This window comes from Bos grunniens, chromosome 4 (genome assembly GCF_055505025.1).
Source record: "Bos grunniens cultivar Pamir isolate PY7600 chromosome 4, Bosgru_T2T1.0, whole genome shotgun sequence".
NCBI classification, from domain to species: domain Eukaryota; kingdom Metazoa; phylum Chordata; class Mammalia; order Artiodactyla; family Bovidae; genus Bos; species Bos grunniens.
Window position 1 is genome coordinate 21,269,850 of NC_141168.1, and position 27,210 is coordinate 21,297,059.

The 27,210-nt window shown below is 42.8% G+C and overlaps 1 protein-coding gene across 15 annotated transcripts in view; it reads left to right on the forward strand.

Annotated features, from left to right (window-relative positions):
- Positions 1-27,210, forward strand: part of LOC147373751 (solute carrier family 23 member 2-like) — an 87,590-nt gene that overhangs the window by 17,655 nt on the left and 42,725 nt on the right. For 4 of the 15 annotated variants that reach the window (XR_015162038.1, XM_086395463.1, XM_086395466.1 and 1 more), the window contains exons 3-5: positions 12,059-12,205; positions 15,459-15,616; positions 25,027-25,186. Coding sequence is in view for 12 of the 15 variants with exons in the window: in XM_086395463.1 (XP_086251589.1) it covers positions 12,059-12,205; positions 15,459-15,616; positions 25,027-25,186 (465 nt within the window). In the remaining 3 variants the exon portion in view is untranslated. Of the gene's footprint in view, positions 1-12,058; positions 12,206-15,458; positions 15,617-18,363; positions 18,504-24,106; positions 24,256-25,026; positions 25,187-27,210 lie in introns of those variants that run through there. The other 11 variants (XR_015162039.1, XM_086395465.1, XM_086395478.1 and 8 more) reach the window with 9 other exon arrangements.

Sequence of the window (27,210 nt, forward strand, 5' to 3'; positions counted from 1 at the left end):
TTAGGATGGACTGGTTGGATCTCTTTGCAGTCCAAGGGACTCTCAAGGGTCTTCTCCAACACCACAGTTCAAAAGCATCAATTCTTCGGCACTCAGCTTTCTTTATAGTCCAACTCTCACATCCATACATGACTACTGGAAAAACCATAGCCTTGACTAGACGGACCTTTGTTGACAAAGTAATATCTCTGCTTTTTAATATGCTGTCTAGGTTGGTCACAACTTTCCTTCCAAGGAGTAAGCGTCTTTTAATTTCATGGCTGTAGTCACCATATGCAGTGATTTTGGAGCCCAGAAAAATATAGTCAGCCACTGTTTCCACTGTTTCCCCATCTATTTGCCATGAAGTGATGGGACCAGATGCCATGATCTTAGTTTTCTGAATGTTGAACTTTAAGCCAACTTTTTCACTCTCTTTCACTTGGATCAAGAGGCTCTTTAGTTCTTCTTTACTTTTTGCCATAAAGAATGAAGAGTCATTCATTGACCCTTAATGGCGGGGGGCGGGGGAGGGGGTGGGAGAAGGCCCCAAACTAACATCCCCCCTACTGTCCCCATCAAAACCTCCCCCCACCCCCTGCTGCCCCTTCACCTTTCTGAGAATTCCAAGGGGTCTTGGGAGAAGGTATGAGGTGAGTTTGCTAGAGCTGTACCTGCCCGAGTCGTGTGAGTTCATTCACAGGCGCACATAACAGGAAGCCACATACACTTTTGAGTATTTTTGCAATCCTCTCAGAGTCAGAAGGGGACACGGAGTCTGAGAGAGAGGAAGTGATGTGCTAATGGCTGCCAAGCAGGGCACTGACAGACCACCGTTGCCCCAGTTCAAACAACGTGCTCTGCTGTTCTGTGTAGCCTACGCAGCGTCAATCAACCAGCCAGCCAATCAACAACCATTCTTTTCCTTCTGCCTCTCCTCTTTTCTTCAGCCGGTTCTTCTGCGGTTGTACTCAAGCACTGCACCACGCAGTCACTAAAACCTCACGAAAAGTGCTCCGGAGTTTCCTTGGGCACCTCCAGGCTATCTTGGGCTTGGCCTTGACCTGCTTAGGCAAAATCACCCTTCTTTCACATCCAATCCAAGTATCGAAGCTGCATCAGGACAGCCTTCTTTTCAGGAATCCAAATAGGATCAGCATAATGTTGCCAAAGAGTTCTAACCAGTTATGGATTTATTTTAAAAAGTCAATGAGAGAATCTTTATGGTCATTAATTTATGCATGTGTTTATTTATTTATTTTTCACTCAACAGATTGTGCTGTGAGCACTAACTCTGTGCTACTGATGGAGTAGAGAAGTCATGGGACTTTATGGGCTTTTGGATGAGGAAACCGTGTTATGGCTGTGAGGCATGCTGGGGCAGTAGTCCGGGAGTGGAGAGAAGTTAGGGAAGGCTTCCTGCAGCAGGTTTGGGAGGCATGCTTCCAGGCATTGCTGAATAGATGAGTAGAAGCAAAACTCTTGCATTTAAGTTTCAGAAACTAAATAATAGATTCATGGGCAAACGCTGCACCGAGCCCCAGGAACAGGGTGACTCTGCAGGGCTGTGCTGTGGCTGACTCAGTGCACCCACTCTCTGCAAGCCTGACCGCAGCCCTGAGCTCCTCCCACTGCCTGGACCTTAGCACTCTGGGAAATTTTCTCCATCGCCAGTGGTGGGGCCCCCGCTTACTGGGAGAGCTGAGATCCGATTTGTGGTCCATCGCATGGAGGAGGAGGACTGGCTTCCTCTGTCTCCACGTGGAGATGGCACATCTATCCCACCCACTCTCCACGTCAGCCAGAATTGTCCTTAGTTGCAGCTTCCCTGGTGGGATCTGAACAACACCCTTAAAATGGCAGGTCTTAACTGGGGGTGATTTTTACCCTGCTGGTGACATTTGGCAATGTCTGGAGTCATTTTGGGTCGTCACAACTGAAGGTGAGGGCAAGGGCTTGCCACTGGCATCTAGTGGGTCCAGGCCAAAGATGCTACTAAATATCTTAGGGTGCATGGTACACCCCAACCCCTGCCATGAACACACACAACACAAGGAAGAATTATCCTGTCCAAAATGGCAACGGTGCTGAGGTTGAGAAACCCTGTCTTAGAATATGATGTTCCAGTGCTGTTCTGGAAGAGGTAGGGGACAAACACCCAGTTCTTGATCTGGTGGCTTTCTTGTCTCTCTCCACTTCAAAGCAACTGGTGACCCCTTGCCCCCGATTCATCTGCTTCTCCTACTTCTCCAGAGCAGGGCCACTGATCTTTAGGGAGAGTAGCCATGGTGTCTGTGCCCACAATTTTGCTCCCATTTCTTTTAAAACCAGAAGGAAAAAAAAACAACAATTTTTAGACAAAAGAGAAATTTTTTAGTACATAATAATGTATCTTTATATCAATATAGTCACAAAAAATAGCAGATTTTTTGTATAGGAGAAGCCCATAGCATTGAAGTGATTAGCATTCCCAGGAGTCATAGTGCAGCTTCAGTTCAGAAGTTGTTCTTTGAGGCTGTGCTGAGTAAAGGGTGCTTGACTATGAAGGTTGGTGTTGGTATGGGTACCTTTAACATCCTTTCCAGAACTTTCTCTGTGAGAAGCCCACACTATCTTCAGGGCACACTGGCTGTGCCACTGTGCAGAACCTGCTATTCCTCTGTGGTCTGACCAGGGCCCAGGACCCTGCTGGGGCTTGTCACCTAATTGCCTGATCTTCATGCTGGTGGCCTTGCCCCATTCTGGCCACACTGAAGACATGTTTTCCTATTCCTCTCACCTACAGCTGCTCTAATGTCACTCCACCTACAGATGCTCTAATGTCACTCAAGTATGAGTTAAAAGCCTTTGAAACATAGGACCAGAAGCTTATCATAATTATAGCAGCTAATACTTATTGGGTAGGTGCACCATGCAGGCAGGACACTGGACTATGTACTTCATGCTCTGGTTTTTTCCCGAGGTGTATTAGATGTAATTGACATATAACATTGTGTAAGCTTAAACCGTCCAAGAGATTGACCTGATACAATTATATGCTGCAAAATGATTACCACCATAGCAATTATTAATAGATTCCTACGTATCGTTAGTGATCAACAACTGCCTGCCAATGCAGGAGACTCAACAGATTTGGGTTTGATCCCTGGGCTGAGTAGGTCCCCTGGAGGAGGGCATGGCTATCCACTCTAGTATTCTTGCCTGGAGAATCCCATGGACAGAGAAGCCTGGCAGGCTATGGCCCATGGGGTCTCAAAGAGTCGGACATGACTGAAGTGACTTAGTGACTAGGCAGCAGTTCTTAGTAGTTAACCCCTCCATCATGGCATGCAGTCACCACTTCTTTTTTGTGCTGAAAACATTTAGGATTTACTCTCTTAGCAACTTTCAAATATATAATACAGTATTAAAGCTAGAGGAGGTGATAGAATTCCAGTTGAGCTATTCCAAATCCTGAAAGATGATGCTGTGAAAGTGCTGCACTCAATATGCCAGAAAATTTGGAAAACTCAGCAGTGGCCACAGGACTGGAAAAGGTCAGTTTTCATTCCAATCCCAAAGGAAGGCAATGCCAAAGAATGCTCAAACTACCGCACAATTGCACTCATCTCACACGCTACTAAAGTAATGCTCAAAATTCTCCAAGCCAGGCTTCAGCAATATGTGAACCGTGAACTTCCTGGTGTTCAAGCTGGTTTTAGAAAAGGCAGAGGAACCAGAGATCAATTGCGAACATCCGCTGGATCATGGAAAAAGCAAGAGAGTTCCAGAAAAACATCTATTTCTGCTTTATTGACTATTCCAAAGCCTTTGACTGTGTGGATCACAATAAACTGTGTAAAATCCTGAAAGAGATGGGAATACCAGACCACCTGATCTGCCTCTTGAGAAATTTGTATGCAGGTCAGGAAGCAACAGTTAGAACTGGACATGGAACAACAGACTGGTTCCAAATAGGAAAAGGAGTACATCAAGGCTGTATATTGTCACCATGCTTATTTAACTTCTATGCAGAGTACGTCATGAGAAACGCTGGACTGGAAGAAACACAAGCTGGAATCAAGATTGCCGGGAGAAATATCAATAACCTCAGATATGCAGATGACACCACCCTTATGGCAGAAAGTGAAGAGGAACTAAAGAGCCTCTTGATGAAAGTGAAAGTGGAGAGTGAAAAAGTTGGCTTAATGCTCAACATTCAGAAAACGAAGATCATGGCATCCGATCCCATCACTTCATGGGAAATACATGGGGAAACAATGGAAACAGTGTCAGACTTTATTTTTCTGGGCTCCAAAATCACTGCAGATGGTGATTGCAGGATGAAATTAAAAGACGCTTACTCCTTGGAAGGAAATTTAGACCAACCTAGATAGTATATTCAACCTAGATAGAGACATTACTTTGCCAACCAAGGTCCGTGTAGTCAAGGCTATGGTTTTTCCTGTGGTCATGTATGGATGTGACAGTTGGACTGTGAAGAAGGCTGAGCGCCGAAGAATTGATGCTTTTGAACTGTGGTGTTGGAGAAGACTCTTGTGAGTCCCTTGGACTGCAAGGCGATCCAACCAGTCCATTCTGAAGGAGATCAGCCCTGGGATTTCTTTGGAAGGAATGATGCTAAAGCTGAAACTCCAGTACTTTGGCCACCTCATGCGAAGAGTTGACTCATTGGAAAAGACTGTGATGCTGGGAGGGATTGGGGGCAGGAGGAGAAGGGGACGACAGAGGATGAGATGGCTGGATGGCATCACTGACTGGATGGACATGAGTCTGAGTGAACTCCAGGAGTTGGTGACGGACAGGGAGGCCTGGCGTGCTGCAATTCATGGGGTCGCAAAGAGTCGGACACGACTGAGTGACTGATCTGATCTGATCTGATTATTAACTATAATCACCACACTGTACATTAGTTTCCCAGAACCTATTCATGTTATACTATTTGTTTATATCCTTTGAGCAACATCTCTGCATTTCTTAATGTTCCAATTTAATTTTTTCATCTATGAAGTAGGTGTTATTAACATTTTTGTTACATAGATCAGAAAAATAAGACTTATAAATGTTAATAATTTGCCCAAGTTTGGTAAACTATATAGCCAATAAATTGGAGGACAGAGTTTATGATTCAAAGTTAATTTGGAGTAACCTCTTAGGAATGTAACTTGGCTATTGACCCTAGAGCATTCTATATGTTCTACACTTATTTACATTTGTGTTATGTCCATTCATTCCTGCATTTACTCAGTCTACATTGAGCATTGGGGTTGTTCTAGAAGCTGGGACAACAAAGGAGAGTAAAGGACAGTGAATGCATTCTAGGAACTCAGTTCCAGTAGAAGAGATGGATAAGGAAATAGTCTATTATAATAAACACATTATGATAAGGGCTTTGGCACATGGCTGGCCTCTGGGAGCATAAACAAGGGCAGCCACAACATCTGGGTCAGAATCCCCATTTCCTTGCACATTTTCTTGAGAAACCCACTTTTTTTTTTTGGCTACACCGTGTGGGATCTTAGTTCCCAGACAAAGGATTGAACCCATGCCCTTGGCAGTGAAAGCATGAAGTCCTAACCACTGAATGAGTCATCAAGGAATTCCTCTGCCCATTTTCTGACCATGGAGTTGATCCCCATTCGTTCTTCCACAAACTTTATTTTCTGTTAGGGCTTGCTGCAGATATAATATAGAAAGTCACTGGTCTTTTGAGTCTGAATCTAGAAACCACAAGCTGGCCAGAATATACCACAATACCATTGTTCTTGCCTCTAGAAAGCTGTCCATCTGTCTGGTTGTAATAAGAAAGTGAAACTAAGCAGGAGCCTCTGGTGATCCTGGGCATAGAAGCCTTTCCATGTCTCTTGTTCCTTGTTTTTGGGGAACAGACTCCAGCGTCCATGACCTTCCCTGAGTCCCAAAGGTTAGATTCAAACAGTTGCTAATCAGGGAAAGGAGGGGATTCAGAGACAACAGAGAGCAGCCAGGAAACAATAGTGCAGACTTTGGGCAGGGTCCTGGTTCCACCTCAAGAGATAAAACAGTATCTTTATTTTCTTGGGCGCCAAAATCACTGTGGATGGTGACTGCAGCCATGAAATTAAAAGACATTTGCTCCTTGGAAGGAAAGCTATGACAAGCCTAGGCAGCATGTTAAAAAGCCGAGATATCACTTTGCCGTCAAAGGTCCATGTAGTCAAAGCTATGGTTTTTCCAATAGTCATGTATGGATGTGAGAGTTAGACCACAAAGAAGGCTGAGTGCCGAAGAACTGATGCTTTCAAGTTGTGGTGCTGGAGAAGACTCTTGAGAGTCCCTTGGACTGCAAGGAGATCAAACCAGTCAGTCCTAAAAGAAATCAATCCTGAATATTAATTGGAAGGACTGATGCTGAAGCTCCAATACTCTGGCCACTTGACGCAAGGAGCACACTCACTGGAAAGGACCCTGATGGTGGAAAAGATTGACGGCAAAAAGAAAAGAGAATGACAGAGGATGAGAGGGTTAGATAGCATCACTGACTCAATGGATATGGATTTGAGCAAAGTCTGGGAGAGAGTGAAGGACAAGGAAGCCTGGCACACTGCAGTGCATGGGGTCACAAAAAGTGGGACATGACTTAGTGACTGAACAACAATAACAAAAGGACTAACCCCCCCATAAATGGAAGATGACATCATTCTTTTTATTTGTTTATTTGGTTTTTTAATTGAAGGATAATTGCTTTACAGAATTTTGTTGCTTTCAGTCAAACCTCAATAGGAATCAGCCATCAGTTCAGTTCAGTCGCTCAGTCGTGTCCGACTCTTTGCGACCCCATGAATTGCAGCACGCCAGGCCTCCCTGTCCATCACCAACTCCTGGAGTTCACTCAGACTCACGTCCATCAAGTCAGTGATGCCATCCAGCCATCTCATCCTCTGTCGTCGCCTTCTCCTCCTGCCCCCAATCCCTCCCAGCATCAGAGTCTTTTCCAATCAGTCAACTCTTCACATGAGGTGGCCAAAGTACTGGAGTTTCAGCTTCAGCATCATTCCTTCCAAAGAAATCCCAAGGCTGATCTCCTTCAGAATGGACTGGTTGGATCTCCTTGCAGTCCAAGGGACTCTCAAGAGTCTTCTCCAACATCACAGTTCAAAAGCATCAATTCTTCAGCGCTCAGCCTTCTTCACAGTCCAACTGTCACATCCATACATGACCACAGGAAAAACCATAGCCTTGACTACACGGACCTTGGTTGGCAAAGTAATGTCTCTGCTTTTCAATATGCTATCTAGGTTGGTCATAACTTTCCTTCCAAGGAGTAAGCGTCTTTTAATTTCTTGGCTGCAGTCACCATCTGCAGTGATTTTGGAGCCACAAAAAATAAAATCTGACACTGTTTTCACTGTTTCCCCATCCATAGGTATATGTATATCTGCTCTCTCTTGAACCTCCCTCACATCTTCCCCCCTATCCCACCCCTCTAGCTTGATACAGAGCCCCTGTTTGAGTTTCCTGAGACATACAGCAAATTCCCATTGGCTATCTATTTTACTTCATAGAAACACAGTAAGTTTCTATGTTACTCTCTCCATACATCTCACCCTGTCCTCCCCTCTTCCCATGTCCATAAGTCTATTCTCTCTGTCCATTTCTCCATTGCTGCCCTGTAAATAAATTCTTCAGTACCATTTTTCTAGATTCTGTATATATGTGTTAGTATATGATATTTATCTTTCTCTTTCTGACTGACTTCACTCTGTATAATAGGCTCTAGGTTCATCCACCTCATTAGAACTGACTCAAATGCATTTCTTTTTATGGCTAAGTAATATTCTATTTTGAATATGTACCACAACTTCTTTATCCATTCATCTGTTGATGGATATCTAGGTTGCTTCCATATTCTAGCTATTGTAAATAGTGCTGTGATGAACAATGGGATACATGTATCCTTTTCAATTTTGGTTTCTGCAGGGTATATGCCTAGGAGTGGGATTGCTGGATCATATGGTAGTTTTACTCCTAGTTTTTTTAAGGAGGAAGATGTCACTATTCTTCATTCCAGATTAAAGGAACCTCAAACTCATCAGATCGTGTGTGTTAGTCACTTAGTCATATCTGACACTTTGCAACCCTACGGGCTGCAGACCACCAGGCTCCTGTGTCCACGGAATTCTCCAGGCAAGATTATTGTAATGGGTAGCAATTCCCTTCTCCAGGGTATCTTCCCAACCCAGGGATCAAACCTGGGTCTCCTGCACTGTAGGTGGATTCTTTACTATCTGACCTACCAGGGAAGCCCAAGGACAAGGTTCTCATTATATTACCTGAGACAAGATTAAAGCAGTGCCCTGTACACAGCCTTCTCTTGTGTTGTTTGAAGAGGGTGCTTGCTGTGACCAGTGCGTTTTCTTGGCAAAACTCTATTAGCCTTTGCCCTGCTTCATTCCATACTCCAAGGCCAAATATGCCTGTTACTCCAGGTATTCCTTGACTTTCTACTTTTGCATTCCAGTCCCCTATAATGAAAAAGTGAAGTCGCTTAGTCAAGTTCAACTCTTTGCGACCCCATGGACTGTAGCCTACAGGCTCCTCCATCCATGGGATTTTTCCAGGCAAGAATACTGGAGTGGGTTTCCATTTCCTTCTCCAGGAGATCTTCCCAACCCAGGGATTGAACCCAGGTCTCCCACATTGTAGGCAGATGCTTTACCATCTGAGCCACCAGGGAAGTCCTCCTATAATGAAAAGGACATCTTTTTTAGGTGTTAGTTCTAGAAGGTCTTGTAGGTCTTAATAGAACCAATCAACTTCAGCTTCTTCAGCATTATTGGTCGGGGCACAGACTTGGATTACTGTGATTTGAATGGTTTGCCTTGGAAATGAACTGAGATCATTCTGTTGTTTTTGAGATTGCATCCATGTACTGCATTTCAGACTCTTTTGTTGACTATGATGGCTACTGCATTTCTTCTAAGGGATTCTTGCCCATGGTAGTAGATATAATGTTCATCTGAGTTCAATTCACCCATTCCAGTCCATTTTAGTTCACTGATCCCTAAAATTTTGATGTTCACTCTTACCATCTCCTGTTTGACCACTTCCAATTTGCCTTGATTCATGGACCTAACATTCCAGGTTCCTACACAATATTGCTCTTTACAGCATCGGACCTTACTCACATCACCAGTCACATCCACAACTGGGTGTTGTTTTTGCCTTGGCTCTATCTCTTCTTTCTTTCTGGAGTTAGTTTTCCACTGATTTCCAGTAGCATATTGGGCACCTACGGACCTGGAGGGTTCATCTTTCAGTGTCCTAACTTTTTGCCTTTTTATACTGTTCATGGGGTTCTCAAGGCAAGAATACTGAAGTAGTTTGCCATTCCTTTCTCCAGTGGACGGTGTTTTGTCAGAACTCTCTCCACCATGACCTGTCCGTCTTGTGTAGCCCAACATGGCATGGCTCGTAGTTTCATTGAGTTAGACAAGGCTGTGGTCCATGTGATCATATTGGTTAGTTTTCTGTGTTATAGCAAACACCTTCTTCCAAAAACACAGAGAAGACTCTACACATGGACATCACCAGATGGTCAACACTGAAATCAGATTGATTATATTCTTTGCAGCCAAAGAAGGAGAAGTTCTATACAGTTAGCAAAAACAAGACCAGGAGCTGACTGTGGCTTAGATCATGAACTCCTTATTGCGGAATTCAGACTTAAATTGAAGAAAGTAGGGAAAACCACTAGACCATTTAGGTATGACCTAAATCAAATCCCTTACAGTGGAAATGAGAAATGGATTCAAAGGATTAGATCTGATAGACAGAGTACCTGAAGAACTACAGACGCAGGTTTGTGACATTGTACAGGAGACAGGAATCAACACCATCCCCAAGAAAAAGAAATGCAAAAAGGCAAAATGGTTGTCTGAGGAGGCCTTACAAACAGCTGTGAAAATAGAAATGAAAGGCAAAGGAGAAAAGGAAAGATATACCCATTTGAATGCAGAGTTCCAAAGAAGAGCAGGGAGAGATAAGAAAGCCTTCCTCAGTGATCAATGCAAAGAAATAGAGGAAAGCAATAGAATGGGAAAGACTAGAGATCTCTTCAAGAAAATTAGAGATACCAAGGGGCAATTTCATGCAACGAAGGGTACAATAAAGGACAGAAATGGTATGGACCTAACAGAAGCAGAACATATTAAGAAGAGGTGGCAAGAATTCACAGAAGAACTACCCAAAAAAGATCTTCATGACCCAGATAATCATGATGGTGTGATCACTCACGTAGAGCCAGATATCCTGGAATGTGAAGTCAAGTGGGCCTTAGGAAGCATCACGACGAACAAAGCTAGTGGAGGTAATGGAATTCCAGTTGAGCTATTTCAAGTCCTAAAAGATGATGCTGTGAAGTGCTGTGCTCAATATGCCAGCAAATTTGGAAAACTCAGCAGTGGCCAAAGGACTGGAAAATATCAGTTTTCATTCCAATCCCAAAGAAAGGCAATGCCAAAGAATGCTCAAACTACTGCACAAATGCACTCATCTCACACACTGACAAGGTAATGCTCAAAATTCTCCAAGCAAGGCTTCAACAGTATATAAACCATGAACTTCCAGATGTTCAAGCTGGATTTAGAAAAGGCAGAGGAACCAGAGATCAAGTTGCAAACAACCTTGGATCATCGAAAAAGCAAGAGAGTGCCAGAAAAACGTCTACTTCTGCTTTATTGGCTATGCCAAAGCCTTTGACTTGTGGATCACAACAAACTGTGGAAAATTCTGAAAGAGATGGAAATACATGACCACCTGACCTGCCTCCTGAGAAATCCTGAGAAATCGCCTGAGTATGCAGCTCAGGAAGCAACAGTTAGAACTGGACATGGAACAACAGACTGGTTCCAAATAGGAAAAGGAGTTCGTCAGGGCTGTATATTGTCACCTTTCTTATTTAACTTATATGCAGAGTACATCATGAGAAACACTAGGCTGGATGAAGCACAAGCTGGAATCAAGATTGCCAGAGGAAATATCAATAACCTCAGATATGCAAATGACACCACCCTTATGGCAGAAAGCAAAGAACTAAAGAGACTCTTGATGAAGGTGAAAGACGAGAGTAAAAAAGTTGGCTTAAAACTCAACATTCAGAAAACAAAGATCATGGCATCCGGTCCCATTACTTCATGGCAAATAGATGGGGAAGCAATGGAAACAGTGGCTGACTTTATTTTGGGGGGCTCCAAAATCACTGTAGATGGTGTCTGCAGTCATGAAATTAAAAGACACTTGCTCTTTGGAAGAAAAGCTATGACCAACCTAGACAGCATATTAAAAAGCAGAGACATTACTTTGCCAACAAAGGTCCATCTAGTTAAAGCTATGGTTTTTCCAGTGGTCATGTATGGATGTGAGAGTTGAACTATAAAGAAAGCTGAGTGCCAAAGAATTGATGCTTTTGAACTGTGGTGTTGGAGAAGACTCTTGAGAGTCTCTTGGGCTGCAAAGAGTTCCAGCCAGTCCATCCTAAAGGAAATCAGTCCTGAGTATTCATTGGAAGGACTGATGCTGTAGCTGAAACGTCCAATACTTTGGCCACCTAATGGGAAGAACTGAGTCATTTGAAAGACTCTGATGCTGGGAAAGATTGAAGGCAGGAGGAGAAGGGATAACAGAGGATGAGATGGTTGGATGGCATCACCGACTTGATGGACATGAGTTTGAGTAAACTCCGTGAGTTGGTGATGGACAGTGAGGCCTGGCGTGCTGCAGTCCATGGGGTCACAAAGAGTCGGACACGACTGAGTGAACTGAACTGTACACGGCCTAATCTTATTAGCAGCCCCATGCTTGAGCCGTTGCTATAAAACTTCTCACCAAATCCCACTGGGTGGAGACACACAGTTTTCGAGGGCAGGAGCCACTGTGTTCCCCTTTGCCTGGCAAAGCAATAAGCTATTCTTTTCTACTTCATCCAAAACTCTGTCTCCGAGATTTGATTTGACACTGGTGCATAGAGGCCAAGCTTTTGGCATCAAAATGCACTTGATTCCTCTTGAAATGCTCAAACATGTTTTTGTCTTTTTCCCAGCAGAGGGGTGATGGTGTGCTCAGCTCCCATGAAGGTGATCAAGGCAGCAAGAAGGATGGCCAGCTCAAGAGTTCCAGCAGCAGCCACATGGCTTATGGCATCCTGGATATCCCACCATGGTATCTCTGCATCTTCTTGGGGATCCAGGTAATGGGACACAGAAGCATTGGGTGCAAGGAGGCTCTGTCTCAAAGGGCACATCGACACACACAGGTCAAATTAGTCAAGATCTAACTTCAGTTGCTCATGTTTTTGGCTTCCATGCTGTTGACCTTTAGGGGACTCAAGGCTCCTCCAGGCTCTCTTTTCTCCCACGGAGTTTGGGGATGGGGGCAGGGAGTTAGGGGAAGATTCTCCCCCATGCTAAGCTAATAGGTCACATCAAGGACACCAACTGGGCCATTGTGAGTTTTGTTTTATTTTGTTTTACCAAGATAGCAATTATTATTTTTTTGGCAACAGCTGAAATGTTTCATAACCAGTGCTTGGGGAATATTGGAAAACAAGCATTGTCAAACACTTTTTGGAATGTTATCTGGTGCAACTTTTCTATTAACTTGTAAAACACATGTTATTTAACCCAGGCCCTAATGCTCAAGAATTTTTCTGTAGAGAATTCCCCAGTGATCCAGTGGTTAGGAGTCCATCATTTCACGACCAAGGGCATGGGTTCAATCCCTGGTAGGGGAACTAAGTTCCCACAAATCGCGTGGCATGGCCAAATGAAACAAAAAAAAATTTTTTTTTAAGAATTTCTCTCTAGATATGCTGGCAAGACTTGTTAAGATAAGTATAAAGTGGTTCTATTGATTAATCGTAAAATCACAACAGCAAACAAAACCCAGAAACACCCCCAAAATATCCATCTTAGAGAACTGTGGTATATTCTAACAAATAATTTTTTAATGTAGCTGTTAGAAGGATATATTTACCTTGCTGTTAAAAAATGATCACCAACATAGATTAAATGAAAAAAGTCAAGTAAATAACTGTGTATAGTGTGATTTTTTTATGTTAAAGACTAACAAACAAAAATAGAGATAGAACAGCAGAAATAAGTATATGTAGTAATTTTTGCATGTTTTGAAGGAATCATAAGAAACTAATAGAGGTATTTAACCTTGGGTTGAGGAACTAGAAAAAGGAAGGGAGCTTTCAACTTTTACTATTTGTTTTGTAACTTTTTGTAGCATGAATCTTTAATCTCATAGATGGATTCATTTTCATTTTCATCCCCAAATGTTCAATGTGGAATATCAGGGATGGGATATACTTTTTTGTTTGCTTCCTGGTGCTTTTCCACAAAAGAAGAGAAGCAAATGGATTACTATTTTTAAAAATATTATTGTGAGCCAATAAAATGGATAATGTAGATACTTCATTATGAAAGGGTGTTGAATTTTGTCAAATGTTTTTTTCTGCATCCATTGGGGTGATAGGATTTTTATTTTTCATGTTATTAATATGGTGTATCATATTTACTGATTTGTATATATTTAACATTCCAGGGACAAAAATCCTACTTAATCATGGCATATGGACCTTTTAATGTACCGTAGAATGCTGTTTGCTAGGATTTCATTGAGAAGTTTTACATCTATATCCATGAGGGATATTGGCCTGTAATTTTCTTTCCTCGTAGGGTCTTTATCTTGCTGTGGTATCAGGGTTATGTGAAAGTCGCTCAGTTGTGTCCAACTCCTTGCGACCCCATGGACTGTAACCTGCTAGGCTCCTCTGTCCATGGGATTTTCCAGGCAAGAATACTGGAGCCGCTTGCCATTTCCTTCTCCAGGGGATCCTCCCAACCCAAGGATCAAACCTGGGTCTCCTGCATTGCGGGCAGATTCCTTACCGTCTGAGCCACAACCCCATCAGGGTTATGCTGGATTGTAAAATGAGTTTGGGAGTGGTCCCTCCTCTTCAATTTTTGGAGGAGTTTGGGAAGGCTTGGTGTTAATTCTTCTTTAGATATTTGATAGAATTTGCCAGTGAAATCATCTGGTCTTGGGCTTTTCTTTGTTGGGAAATTTTGATTACGGTTTTAGTCTCCTCACTAGTCATTGGTCTGTTCATATTTTCTATTTCTTCATGATTCAGTCTTGGTAAATTGTGTCTTTCTAGTAATCTATCCATTTCTTCTATGTTATCCAATTTCTTGGTGTGTAATGGTACTACTGTTTTATGGTACTTTGCATTTCTATCGTATCATGTCTCATTTTATTTGAGTCCTCTCTCCTTTTTTCTGAGTTTAGCTAAGGGTTTGTTTACCTTTAAAAAGCTCTCATTTTGTTGATTTTTTCCTATTGTTTTTCATTTCATTTATTCCTGTTCTGATCTGTATTTTTTCCCTCTCTTCTAACTTGAGACTCAGTTTGTTCTTCCTTTTCCAGTTCTTTGAGAAATAAAATTGTTTATTTAAGACCTTTTTTCTTTCTTAATGCAGGTATAGATTGTTATAAACTGTCCTCTTAGAACTGCTTTTGCTGCATCCCACTAGTTTCGGTATGTTGTATTTCCATTTTCATTTGTCTTAAGTTACTTTTTATTTCCCTTTTGATTTCTTCTTTGACCCATTGGTTGTTCAGGAGTGTGTTTCTTAATTTCCACCAGCTTGTGTCCAGTTTCCTTCCTCTTGTCAATTTCCAGTTTCAGACCATTGCAGACAGAAAAGATTGTTGCTTTGATTTCAGTCTTCTTAAATGTGCTGATGCTGTTTTCTGACCTAATATATAATTAGTCTTGAAGTGGAGAAGGCAATGGCACCCCACTCCAGTACTCTTGCCTGGAAAATCCCATGGATGGAGGAGCCTGGTGGGCTGCCGTCCGTGGGGTCGCTAAGAGTCGGACACGACTGAGAGACTTCCCTTTCACTTTTCACTTTCATGCATTGGAGAAGGAAATGGCAACCCACTCCAGTGTTCTTGCCTGGAGAATCCCAGGGACGGGGGAGCCTGGTGGGCTGCCAACTATGGGGTCGCACAGAGTCGGACACGACTGAAGCGTCTTAGCAGCAGCAGCAGCAGCAGCAGTCTTGAAGAATGTGCTCAGGCCTGGTCAATGGTCTTGCCCTCACCTTGTGCCTTATTTTAATAATGAGCCTCTTGTCTTTTCCTATTCTTAAGGCCACCTCCTTGGCTCCTGTTATATCCTCCCACACTGTGTCCCTACCTTGGTTTCTTACCTAAAACAGCAGTTCTCAGCCCTGGGGTCCTGCCTTTGAACCCCAGACCTTCTGGTTGTGTCCCTGCTACTTGCTGCCAGGCCTTCCTAGTTTCTGCCACTTGCCTGGATCTCCTCCGAGACCAAAGGTTGAGCCTCCAGTAGAAGGAATAGGATTAGGTGGAGTAGGCAGCCACAGCATCTCTAAGTTTGTGTCCTCTCTCTGCTCTGCCTACAGCACTTCCTCACGGCCCTAGGGGGGCTTGTGGCAGTGCCGCTCATCTTGGCTAAGGACCTGTGTTTGCAGCATGATCCCCTGTCCCAGAGCTACCTCATCAGCACCACTTTCTTCGTCTCTGGCATCTGCACTCTCCTTCAAGTACTTTTAGGAATCAGGTAGGTAAAACTCCTCTCCATGGATTCTGACTTTTATCTCCCAGGGTGGCAATAAGGTATGCTTGGCTTATAGCCTGAGATGAGTTAGAAAGCTGGTGTGACATGATAGAGGGAGCACAGGATCAGAAGTAAGCACATAAGTTCAAGTCCCAGCACCAACATTTACTATCTACATTAGCCAGAGTTCTTCGTTAAAGTAATACAAATAGCTACAGATGGCCATGCTTGAAACCTTTTACCTTTGCAAATTCTACAAGGCTTGTGCTACTGAACACACTGTGGGGACTCCTCCCTGGACTTCAGAAGGAGCAGTGCAAGTGAGGAAATCTTCACTGTAAGTCCGCTTGTGACCTAATCTGTGCCAAGTCTGTGCCCAGTTTTGGAGATGCAGAGGAAAATGGAAAACTTTCCCTATGATGTGCTTCTGCCCAACCTGTCTTATGAGAAAATGACTTGAGAGGAAAAATTTCTATTTATTCTTTTTTTCCTTCCAGTTTCATTGACATGTGATTGACAGACAACATTGTGTAAGTGTACAGCATAATGATTTGACTTACATACATCAAGAAATGATTAGCACAGTAGATTTAATGAACATCCATCATCTCACATAAATATAAAATTAAAGAAACAGAAAAAAAAATTCTTTCTGATGAGAACTTTTATCCTTTATCAATTATCTGAATCAAACTACAAGTGAAGGCTGTTACAAAGTGGCTAATTATTTCCAAGATAGGCTGCCTGTAGAGAGTATATAGCAGAGAAGGCAATGGCACCCCACTCCAGTACTCTTGCCTGGAAAATCCCATGGACAGAGGAGCCTGGAAGGCTGCAGTCCATGGGGTCGCGAAGAGCTGGACACGACTGAGCGACTTCACTTTCACTTTTCCCTTTCTTGCGTTGGAGAAGGAAATGGCAACCCACTCCAGTGTTCTTGCCTGGAGAATCCCAGGGACGGGGAAGCCTGGTGGGCTACCATCTATGGGGTCACACAGAGTCGGACACGACTGAAGTAACTTAGCAGCAGCAGCAGCAGCAGAGAGTATCTAGAGAATATTCCTTCCTAACCTAGTCGTCTTGCCTAAATCAAATCAAAGGCTCTTTCCAAAGTGCTGCTTTTGCAAGTCATTTACAGGAGATATGCCAGTGCTTAAGGTCTCCCATTTTTTGTTGAGGAGAGGGGTTTAGAGCCTACATCTTTGTCAAATTATTTCCCTTCTCTCTCTTCCTTCTTCTGTAATCATCTTTGAGGCCAAGATTTTCCCCAATCCCCCACCAAGCACTGAGAGAGGTTTAAGGTTTGGTCTGGTCTGTTTCTCAAGTCCCTGATATCCAGGACCCCTCCTACCTTTCCAGGATCAGTCCCTGGAGTGACAGGTGCTGCAGTAGAGAGGCCTTGCAGCCACCTGCCTGGACACCCAGGAGGCCCCACCCCTGAGCCGCCCCATGGAGACTTACATACGCAAGGCTCTTCTAGGTGGGGAAGCTCCTTGCCTTAAATTGAGATGGTGTTCACTATAAAAATGGAAAAATGTTGATCTTGGAAGCTGAGGGCCTGAATTCTAGTTCTGGCTTCTGTGCTGTGGGAAGCTGCACAAGCCATTCACCCTCTCTAAAACCCAGTGTTCTCGTCTGTAAAATGAGGGAGTTGAAGTGTGTCATATCGATAAGTCCTTCCATCTCTAATATGTGGACACCTGTGTTGTTGACAGAGAAGATGATGCAGTACTATGTTCCAACTGGAATCTCAACACTGAGGGTGCTTGTGGGCCTCGGCTTCTGGTAAACCCTGTGAGAGACAAAACAAAATCAGAAGATAGAGTTAAAAGAATCTGCAGCCTAATTAAACATGCAGAGAAACAGGGAAATAAAATTAAGAAAGAAAGCCATGCTAATGTCTTAGACTAAGGTGGGGACAGGAATACACCTGAGATTATTTCCCTGAAATAGGCTTCCTGTTTAGAGACTAACAAGTACAGTGGCTCATTAGAGACATTAGAAATTATAAAACTAGCTGATAGCCTGTGAATCAAAGGTCTAGTAGACTTGATTGATTGCAGATTATTGGATAAACAGTATTTAATGATGTACTTTTTAGACTGCAAACACAAATGCTGATACTGCAATAAGACTTCAGAATATGTTAATGATTAAAACCACATTAAATAGTCAAAGGGAATGATAAGAGGCAAAAAAACAGCTTCCCTGATAAGAGCTGAAGAGTGCAGTGCCCATTGTGGGGCAGGCAGCTACAACCCTTGGCAGAGGGATGGCTGCCTCCCTGATGTGTCTTTAGGGGTCTTGGGTGTATCCCCCAAGGGCCTTCCCACTGAGGTGCTCAGTTCTGAATTTATATAACCATTCATTTCAAAAGAAAGCATTAAGTTTAAATGCAATCACTAAAGAAAACAAAATATTGACTGTGTAATTCTGGGTCTTAATTCCATTTCTGGAATAATTCCATTTCTAGAATGATTCATTTTTACCTGGGATTTTCTTTTTCTGGAGTGGTTCCAAGTGATATATCTCCCTTTTATTTTCCTGGGAATGTCTCAAGTGTGGAGCCAGTATTTCTGCCCAAAGAACATTCAGACCTGGCTTCTATGTAGTCTTGCCCAAATCAGCCTGGGTCCTTTTCTTCCGTGGACTTGCCTGCAGCTGGGCCCTGATCTGCCCGAGCTCTGTATCTGTTGCTAGGTTCTGCAGAAAGTCCATGCCCATCGCCAGAGGTCTTCAGCCACCTTGCCCTTGCCTCGATGACAATCGCACAAGCCACCAGAGGTGCCACTGGAAGTCTGTGCGTGCTTGCTAAGTCGCTTTAGTCATGTCCCATTGTGACCTTATGGACTGTAGCCTACTAGGCTCCTCTGTCCATGGGATTCTCCAGGTAAGAATACTTGAGTAGGTGGCCATGCCCTTCTCCAGGAGATTTTCCAAACCCCGGAATCAAAATTGGGTCTTCTGCATTGCAGGCAGATTCTGTACTGCTAAGCCACCAGGGAAGCCCATGAGAGAAATACATCTTATGTATATTGATAATCATTTATCTAGTTAAAGATGGCAAAAGGAATCAAAGAAATGTTAAAGGTTATTTCTGGGTGATACACATTATATATGAAAGGTATGTACCAATATTGTACATGTGCTGATAAAGTTTATCTACTCAAGGGTTAAAAAAAATGATTAGAATGAAATGTTAATAATTATTTCTGGGTTGTGGAATTATGGTGATTTATGCTTTGTGTTTTTATTTACCATTAATTTTTCTTCAGAGTCCACGTGTTGCTTTATAACTGGCAGAAATAAGAGCCATTTAAAACTTTTTCTTAGAAAAGTTTTAATGGTTAACTTTTAACCATTTAAACTAAGTTTAAACTTAACTTTTAAACTTAGAAAAGTTTTAATGGTTAACTTTAACATCAGGGCATGTTTCATGAGCCCCACATCCTTTGAATCTTTCAGTCCAGTTCAGTTCAGTCAGTCAGTCGTGTCCGACTCTTTGTGATCCCATAGTTTCTCCAGGTCGCAATACTGGAGTGGGTAGATGTTCCCTTCTCCAGGGGATCTTCTCAACCTATGGATCAGACCCAATTCTCCCACACTGCAGGCGGATTTTTACCAGCTGAGCCACAAGGGAAGCCCAAGAATATTGGAGTAGGTAGTCTATCCCTTCTCCAGCAGATCTTCCTGACTCAGAAATCAAACCAGGGTCTCCTGCATTGCAGATGGATTCTTTACCAACTGAGCTGACTGAAACCAGGCTTCAACAGTACGTGAACCGTGAAATTTCAGATGTTCAAACTGGATTTAGAAAAGGCAGAGGAACCAGAGATCATATTGCCAATATTAGATGGATTGTAGAGAAAGCAAGAGAATTCCAAAAAAACATCTGCTTCTGCTTCATTGACTACACTAAAGCCTTTGACTGTGTGGATCACAACAAACTGTGGAAAACTCTTCAAGAGATGGGAAGAACAGACCACCTTACCTGCCTCCTGAGAAACATGTATGCAGGTCAAGAAGTAACAGTTAGAAAAGGATATGGAGCAATGGACTGGTTCCAAATTGGGAAAAGAATACCCAAAGGCTGTATACTATCACCCTGCTTATTTAACTTGCATGCAAAATACATGTTGTGAAATGCCAGGTTGGATGAAGCACAAGCTGGAATCAAGACTGCCAGGAGAAATATCAATAACCTCAGATATGCAGATGACACCACCCTTAATGCAGAAAGTGAAGAGGAACTAAAGAGCCTCTTGATGAAAGTGAAAGAGGAGAGTGAAAAAGTTGGCTTAAAGCTCAACATTCAAAAAACTAAGATCATGTCATCTGGTTCCATCACTTCCTGGCAAATAGATGGGAAAACAGTGGAAACAGTGGCAGACTTTATTTTCTGCAGATGGTGACTTTCAGCCATGAAATTAAAAGATGCTTGCTACTTGGAAGAAAAGTTATAACCAACCTAGATAGCATATTAAAAAGCAAAGACATGACTTTGCTGACAAAGTTCCATATAGTAAAGCTATGGTTTTTCCAGTAGTCATGTATGGATGTGAGAGTTGGACCATAAAGAAGGCTGAGTGTTGAAGAACTAATGCCTTTGAACTGTGGTGTTGGAGAAGACTCTTGAGAGTCCCTTGGACTGCAAGGAGGTCAAACCAGTCCATCCTAAAGGAAATCAACGCTGATTATTCTTTGGAAGGACTGATGCTTGAGATGAAGCTCTAATACTTTGGGCACCTGATCCAAAGAGCCGACTCATTAGAAAAGACCCTGATGCTGGGAAAGATTGAGGGTAGAAGGGGCCGACAGAGGATGAGATGGTTGGATGGCATCACTGACTCAGTGGACATGAGTTTGAGCAAGGTCCAGGAGTTGGTGATGGACAGGGAAGCCTGATGTGCTGCAGTCCATAGGGTCACAAAGAGTTGACATGATTGAGTGACTGAACTGACCAAGTGACCCTTTCCAGAAGTAACCACACATTTCAGAGGGAATAATAATGAAAATTATTCTATTCATTGAGCTCTTCCCCAGGCATCATGCTAATCACTTACATATATTTTATCTTCACAGTTACTCCTTGGGACATTACTACTATATTTTGTCAAAGAGGACACTGAGGCTTGCAGAAGTTGGGCAACATGCCTTGGTCACACAGCTGATAAGACAAAGTCGTATTCAAACTTGCCTTTGGTCTATACCATGCTCTTAACTGGTGTTATATCGCCATGGTGAAAAAACCCAAGACATCCTGGTTAACTCTATGACCTTGGGCTCCAGATCCGTTATCTATAAAATGATAAGGCCAGGTTGGATATGCTTCAAATGGCCCTTCTATTTCTAAAGTGTTGAATTTTAAAAATCAACAATCTGTGGTTCACAAAAGAATTAGAAGGCATACATATAATAATAGTGAATCATATTTAAGGTAAAAATTTTAAAATAAGATGAAATTAATTGTGAAATTAAAAGCAGCTCTGAGATACACATAAAAGTCACCATAAAAGGTAAAATGTGTATAGAACAATGAAAACCTTGTAGTGATACTGAATGCATATATCTTAAACATGTACCAAGAAAGTGCATAAAAGAAAAATGTAATTTTTCTTGCATAGTAGAAATGCAAGAAATATACATAGATCTCTGTCAAAAGAGTATCAATAAGAAGTTACGAGCAAGGTGGTAATGCTCATAAAACAAGGTGGGGAGGGGGACAGGAATGGATGGAAAATCGGATTGGAGGATCTGAGTATAGGAGAGGGAAGGAAGAATTTATGGATATGTTGTGTGAATCTAACTGTAGGACATAGGAATCAGTTCAGTTCAGTTCAGTTGCTCAGTCGTGTCCGACTCTTTGTGACCCCATGAATTGCAGCACGCCAGGCCTCCCTGTCCATCACCAACTCCTGGAGTTCACTCAGACTCACGTCCATCAAGTCAGTGATGCCATCCAGCCATCTCATCCTCTGTCGTCGCCTTCTCCTCCTGCCCCCAATCCCTCCCAGCATCAGAGTCTTTTCCAATCAGTCAATTCTTCACATGAGGTGGCCAAAGTACTGGAGTTTCAGCTTTAGCGTCATTCCTTCCAAAGAAATCCCAAGGCTGATCTCCTTCAGAATGGACTGGTTGGATCTCCTTGCAGTCCAAGGGACTCTCAAGAGTCTTCTCCAACACCACAGTTCAAAAGCATCAATTCTTCAGTGCTCAGCTTTCTTCACAGTCCAACTCTCACATCCATACATGACTACTGGAAAAACCATAGCCTTGACTAGACGGACCTTAGTTGGCAAAGTAATGTCTCTGCTTTTCAACATGCTGTCTAGGTTGGTCATAACTTTCCTTCCAAGGAGTAAGCGTCTTTTAATTTCATGGCTGCAATCACCATCTGCAGTGATTTTGGAGCCCCCAAAAATAAAGTCTGACACTATTTCCACTGTTTCCCCATCTATTTCCCATGAAGCGATGGGACCAGATGCCATGATCTTAGTTTTCTGAATGTTGAGCTTTAAGCCAACTTTTTCACTCTCCTCTTTCACTTTCATCAGGAGACTTTTTTTTAGGACATAGGAATAAACTCTAGTAAATTAATGGAAACAATTCATCTTGCTCTTGAACATAAAATGTATTTAGTAGTTTCAAAAAGGTAGAGGGAATTCCTTGGTTGTTCAGTGGTGAGGATTCAGTACTTTTGATGCAAGTTCCCTTGGTGGGTGAACTAAGATTCTGCAAGCTGAGAGGTGTAGCCAAAAAAAAAAAAAAAAGGTAAAAAGTGCATCTATCATGTTAGTACATTATCCCAACTACATGTAATAATCTTGAAAAAAATAACATGAACAGAGTTAGAAAAATGCTGAACTACTTGAAATTTTTGAAATATCCCTTAAATAAGTTCTAAGTTAGGGATATAATAACAGAAAATATTTTTTAAGTGAAAACAAATCTCACCATCAGTAAAACTGTTTTAAATATATTTTGGCAGTGTCTAATTTCTATGTAATGAGTAAAATAGTTTATAGACAAGGAAAAACAGACATAAAAATCACATCTTTTGTGACTTAATGAAATGCAAATTCACTTTTGTCAGGATTTCATTATATGCCTATTAAACTAAAAAAATGAAATGAGAAACCCCAATATTGATAGATTTTATAATACTAACCTTGGTGCTGGAGGGATAGAAAAGAAAACTAGACTTCTCTGCCCTCAAGGAACCCAGTAATACTGAAATGGCTGAGGCCATGGTGGTATAGCAATGATGGATTGTTTATAAGTATAACTGTAAACTGTTTAAAGAATCCCTGAGAGTAAGTTACTGTAAATGAGTAGTTTGTTAGTACCAGGGCTAAACAGGAAATATGTAACTAGAATATAAGTGGGAGTTTTGTCTCACTCACTGTGGTATTTCCAATACTTGACAACCAGTGCCTCCCACAGATCAAGTCCTCAGTAAATATTTGTTGAATGAATGAAATGTGCATATGGAATTACAGCAAAAAACTGAAACACAAATCTTGGATTACATACTGTCTGTACCTATGATATGCAAAGGTGTCTATGTTCATTTTAAAAGCTCGAAAGGGATTTTGCAATGATATAGTGTGTTTCCCTTCTCTGTCAAGATACTGAGCTTCATAATTTCTATGAATTTTTAATTGAAGTATAGTTAATTTACAACATTGTGTTAGTTTCAAGTATATAGCAAATTGATTCAGTTATACGTATATATATATGTATAACATTTATATATATGAATGTATATTATATATAGATTCTCTTTCATTATAGATTATTATAAAATAGATTATAGTTCCCTGTGCTATACAGAGGGTCCTTGTTGTTTACCTATTATATATATAACAGTGTATACACGTTAATCCCAAATTCCTAATTTATCTCTCCCCACCATAATTTTTTAACTAAAAAATTGTTCATACATACCCATTCCATCACCCATATTTCCTGCCCTGTCTGTGCCATATATTCCAATCTCTTTTGGAGCCTGATGGGTCTAGATTTATGAATCTAGATCAGTTGTTCTCAACCCTGGCTGATGTTAGAATCACCTGGAGGTCTAAGCTCTCTCCATGCCTGAGTGCACCCGTGAACTCATCTGAGGCTGATGCTCAGCCCTTGCTAGTTCCTATGTTCAGCCAGGACAAAATCCAGTTAGGCAGTAAAACTCTTTCGTATACTTTATATTTTCATTAAATAAAATGGGTTCATTCTCAAGGAGACTCTTTAAGCTATCTTCGTGGAATCCTGATTTCAAAAGTACTCTTTTAGTATTGTTAAGAACAAGTATCTAAACTGGGTAAGGTATACATGACAAATGCAAGTAAGAGGCTAAGATCCTGTTCCATTCTCCCTTCACACCAGTTCTATTATAATATGCAAGTGAGGAGACTAGGTCAGCCTTAACAGCTTCTGACCTTCTAGTAAGACAGGATTATTGGAGGTTGACTTATCAGGCTATGTTCACCTTGAAGGGAGACAAGTCAGATGGACACTGCTGGAAGTTCTCACAGAGGCCAGAGTGAGACGCTGACCAGGAAGAAGGAAGGCTTGTGTGGGGGACACGCCCTGATAATGGACCTCAAGCATGTTCAGTCCATGTGATAGAAAGGAGCCTGGAGGTAGAGGTCTGGAATCGCCTTTCATTTTTGAAGGCACAAAGGAATTTAGCCACCTGGATTCTAGGCTGTGCATCTCTTGTCAGTGAGGGAACTTGACGTGTGTGCACTGTGTTTTGATCCTGGGGTCTGGGGAAGTTTCTCTGGGACTGAGGAAGACAGTGGCACCCACCAAACGTGCTCCCTGAGCTCTGTGCTGCCCCAGATCATTTCCCAGTTCGTGACTCTCTGCTCCTGGGCTCGCATCTCCAGGACTGGGATTAGGTCTGCTGATCTTATCCTCCCCACCTCTCCTACGTGTCCAAAGTTTGGCAAAGTTCATGGATCTGACTTGGAGATTGATAAGAGTTCCCTCGGAGAAGGCAATGGCACCCCACTCCAGTACTCTTGCCTGGAAAATCCCATGGACAGAGGAGCCTGGTAGGCTGCAGTCCATGGGGTCACAAAGAGTCAGACACGACTGAGCGATTTCACTTTCACTTTTCACTTTCATGCATTGGAGAAGGAAATGGCAACCCACTCCAGTGTTCTTGCCTGGAGAATCCCAGGGACAGGGGAGCCTGGTGGGCTGCCATCTATGGGGTCGCATAGAGTCAGACACGACTGAAGCGACTTAGCAGCAGCAGCAGGAGTTCCCTATAACTGAGAACTGCAGGACTCATATGTTGCCCTGAAACCAAGGGAGGACTTGGGATGAAAAGGCCTCTGCTGGGGCCAGTGACAGGCCAGTGTTAAAGGGGCTAATGGGTAACTGTCTCCTTTCCCCTCCTCCAGGCTGCCCATTCTCCAGGGAGGGACCTTTGCTTTCTTGGGACCCTCCCTGGCCATGCTGTCTCTTCCCACCTGGAAGTGCCCCGCGTGGACACTCAATGCCAGCCAGGTGAACGCCAGCTCACCTGAATTCACTGAGGAATGGCAGAAGAGGATCCGAGAGGTATTGGGTTGAGGGGTGTGGTGTGAGGAATGGGGTGGTCCTCAAAAGGGGCTTTGGAGTTGACTCATTTTCTCAGCTCACTGCTAGGCAAGACTCCAAACTTTAAGACACTGGTCCTTGTTTAATTCAGTTGTGTCATTCAGGGAAAGAAACTGGTGGATTGAAGCAGGCTTTAAAGTTTGGCCATGCTCCAGGATAAGTTGAGCTGAGTGAGTGTTAGTCGCTCAGTCGTGTCCGATTCATTGCAACCCCCCTGGACTGTAGCCCACCAGGCTCCTCTTTCCATGGAATTCCCCAGGCAAGAATCCTGGAGTGGGTAGCCATGCCTTCCTCCAGGGAATCTTCCCAACCTAGGAATGGAATCCTGATCTCCTGCACTGCAGGCAAATTCTTTACATTCTGAGTCACCAGGAAGCCCGTGCTCCAGGTTGGCTTATCTAAATGATAGATTAAGAAGCCAGCACCAGGATTGTCAGCAGAAAGCCCAGCCACACCCTCAGGGACAGTAGGCCTCATAGCTTCCAGACTCTAACATCCTCACCTGGCTTCGGAGGTGAGGTGTCAAGCATGGCTCATGGGTGGAATAATATATGAGAGGGAAGGTCGCCTGAGATTTCTAGGAAGTCCAATCATCTCCCTCCCAGCTTGACCTTAAATATGTAAGCCTGGAGCGGCTCAAAGGCACCCCTCCTCTGGAGCAGGGGCAGAGTTACACAAACACTATATGGTGTGGGGTTCTTCTTGTTGTTCAGTCGCACCGTCATGACTGACATTTTGTTACCCCATGGACTGCAGCACGCCAGGCCTCCCTATCCATCACCAACTCCCAGAGTTGACTCAAACTCATGTCCATTGAGTCAGTGATGCCATCCAACCATCTCATCCTCTGTCATCCCCTTCTCTTCCCGCCTTCAATCTTTCCCAACATCAGGGTCTTTTCAAATCAGTCAGCACTTCACATCAGGTGGCCATAGTATTGGAGTTTCAGCTTCAGCATCAGTCCTTTCAAAGAATATTCAGGGTTGATTTCCTTTAGGATGGACTGGTTGGATCTCCTTGCAGTCCAAGGGACTCTAAAGAGTCTTCTCCAACACCACAGTTCGAAGACATTAGTTCATCAACTCTCAGCCTTCGCTATGGTCCAACTCTTACATTCATATATGACTACTGGAAAAACCATAGCTTTGACTAGATGGACCTTTGTTGGCAAAGTCATGTCTGTGCTTTTTAATATGCTGTCTAGGGTGGTCATAGCTTTTCTTCCAAGGAGCAAGTGACTTTTAATTTCATGGCTGCAGTCACCATCTGCAGTGATTTGGGAGCCCAAGAAAATAAAGTCTGTCACTGTTTCCATCGTCTCCCCATCTATTTCCCATGAAGTGATGGGACCAGATGCCATGATCTTAGTTTTCTGAATGTTGAGTTTTAAGCCAGCTTTTTCACTCTCCTCTTTCACTTTCATCAAAGGGCTCTTTAGTTTCCCTTCGCTTTCCATCATAGGTGTGGTATCATCTGCATATCTGAGGTTATTAATATTTCTCCTGGCACTCTTGATTCCATTTGTGCTTCATCCAACCTGGCTTTTCACAACATGTGCTCTGCATGTAAGTTAAATAAGCAGGGTGACAGTATACAGCCTTGATGTAGTCCTTTCCTAATTTGGAACCAGTCCATTGTTCCGTGTCCGGTTCTAACTGTTGCTTCTTGACTTGCATGCAGGTTTCTCAGGAGGCATGTAAGGTGGTCTGGTATTCCCATCCCTTGAAGAATTTTCCACAGTTTGTTGTGATCCACACGGTCAAAGATTCTAGTGTAGTCAATGAAGCAGAAGTAGATGTTTTTCTGGAATTCCTTCGCTTTCTCTATGATCCATCTAATATTGGCAATATGATCTCTGGTTCCTATGCCTTTTCTAAATCCAGCTTGAACATCTGGAAGTTCATGGTTCACGCACTGTTGAAGCCTGACTTGAAGGATTTTGAGCATTACCTTGCTAGAATGTAAAATGAGTGCAATTGTGGGGT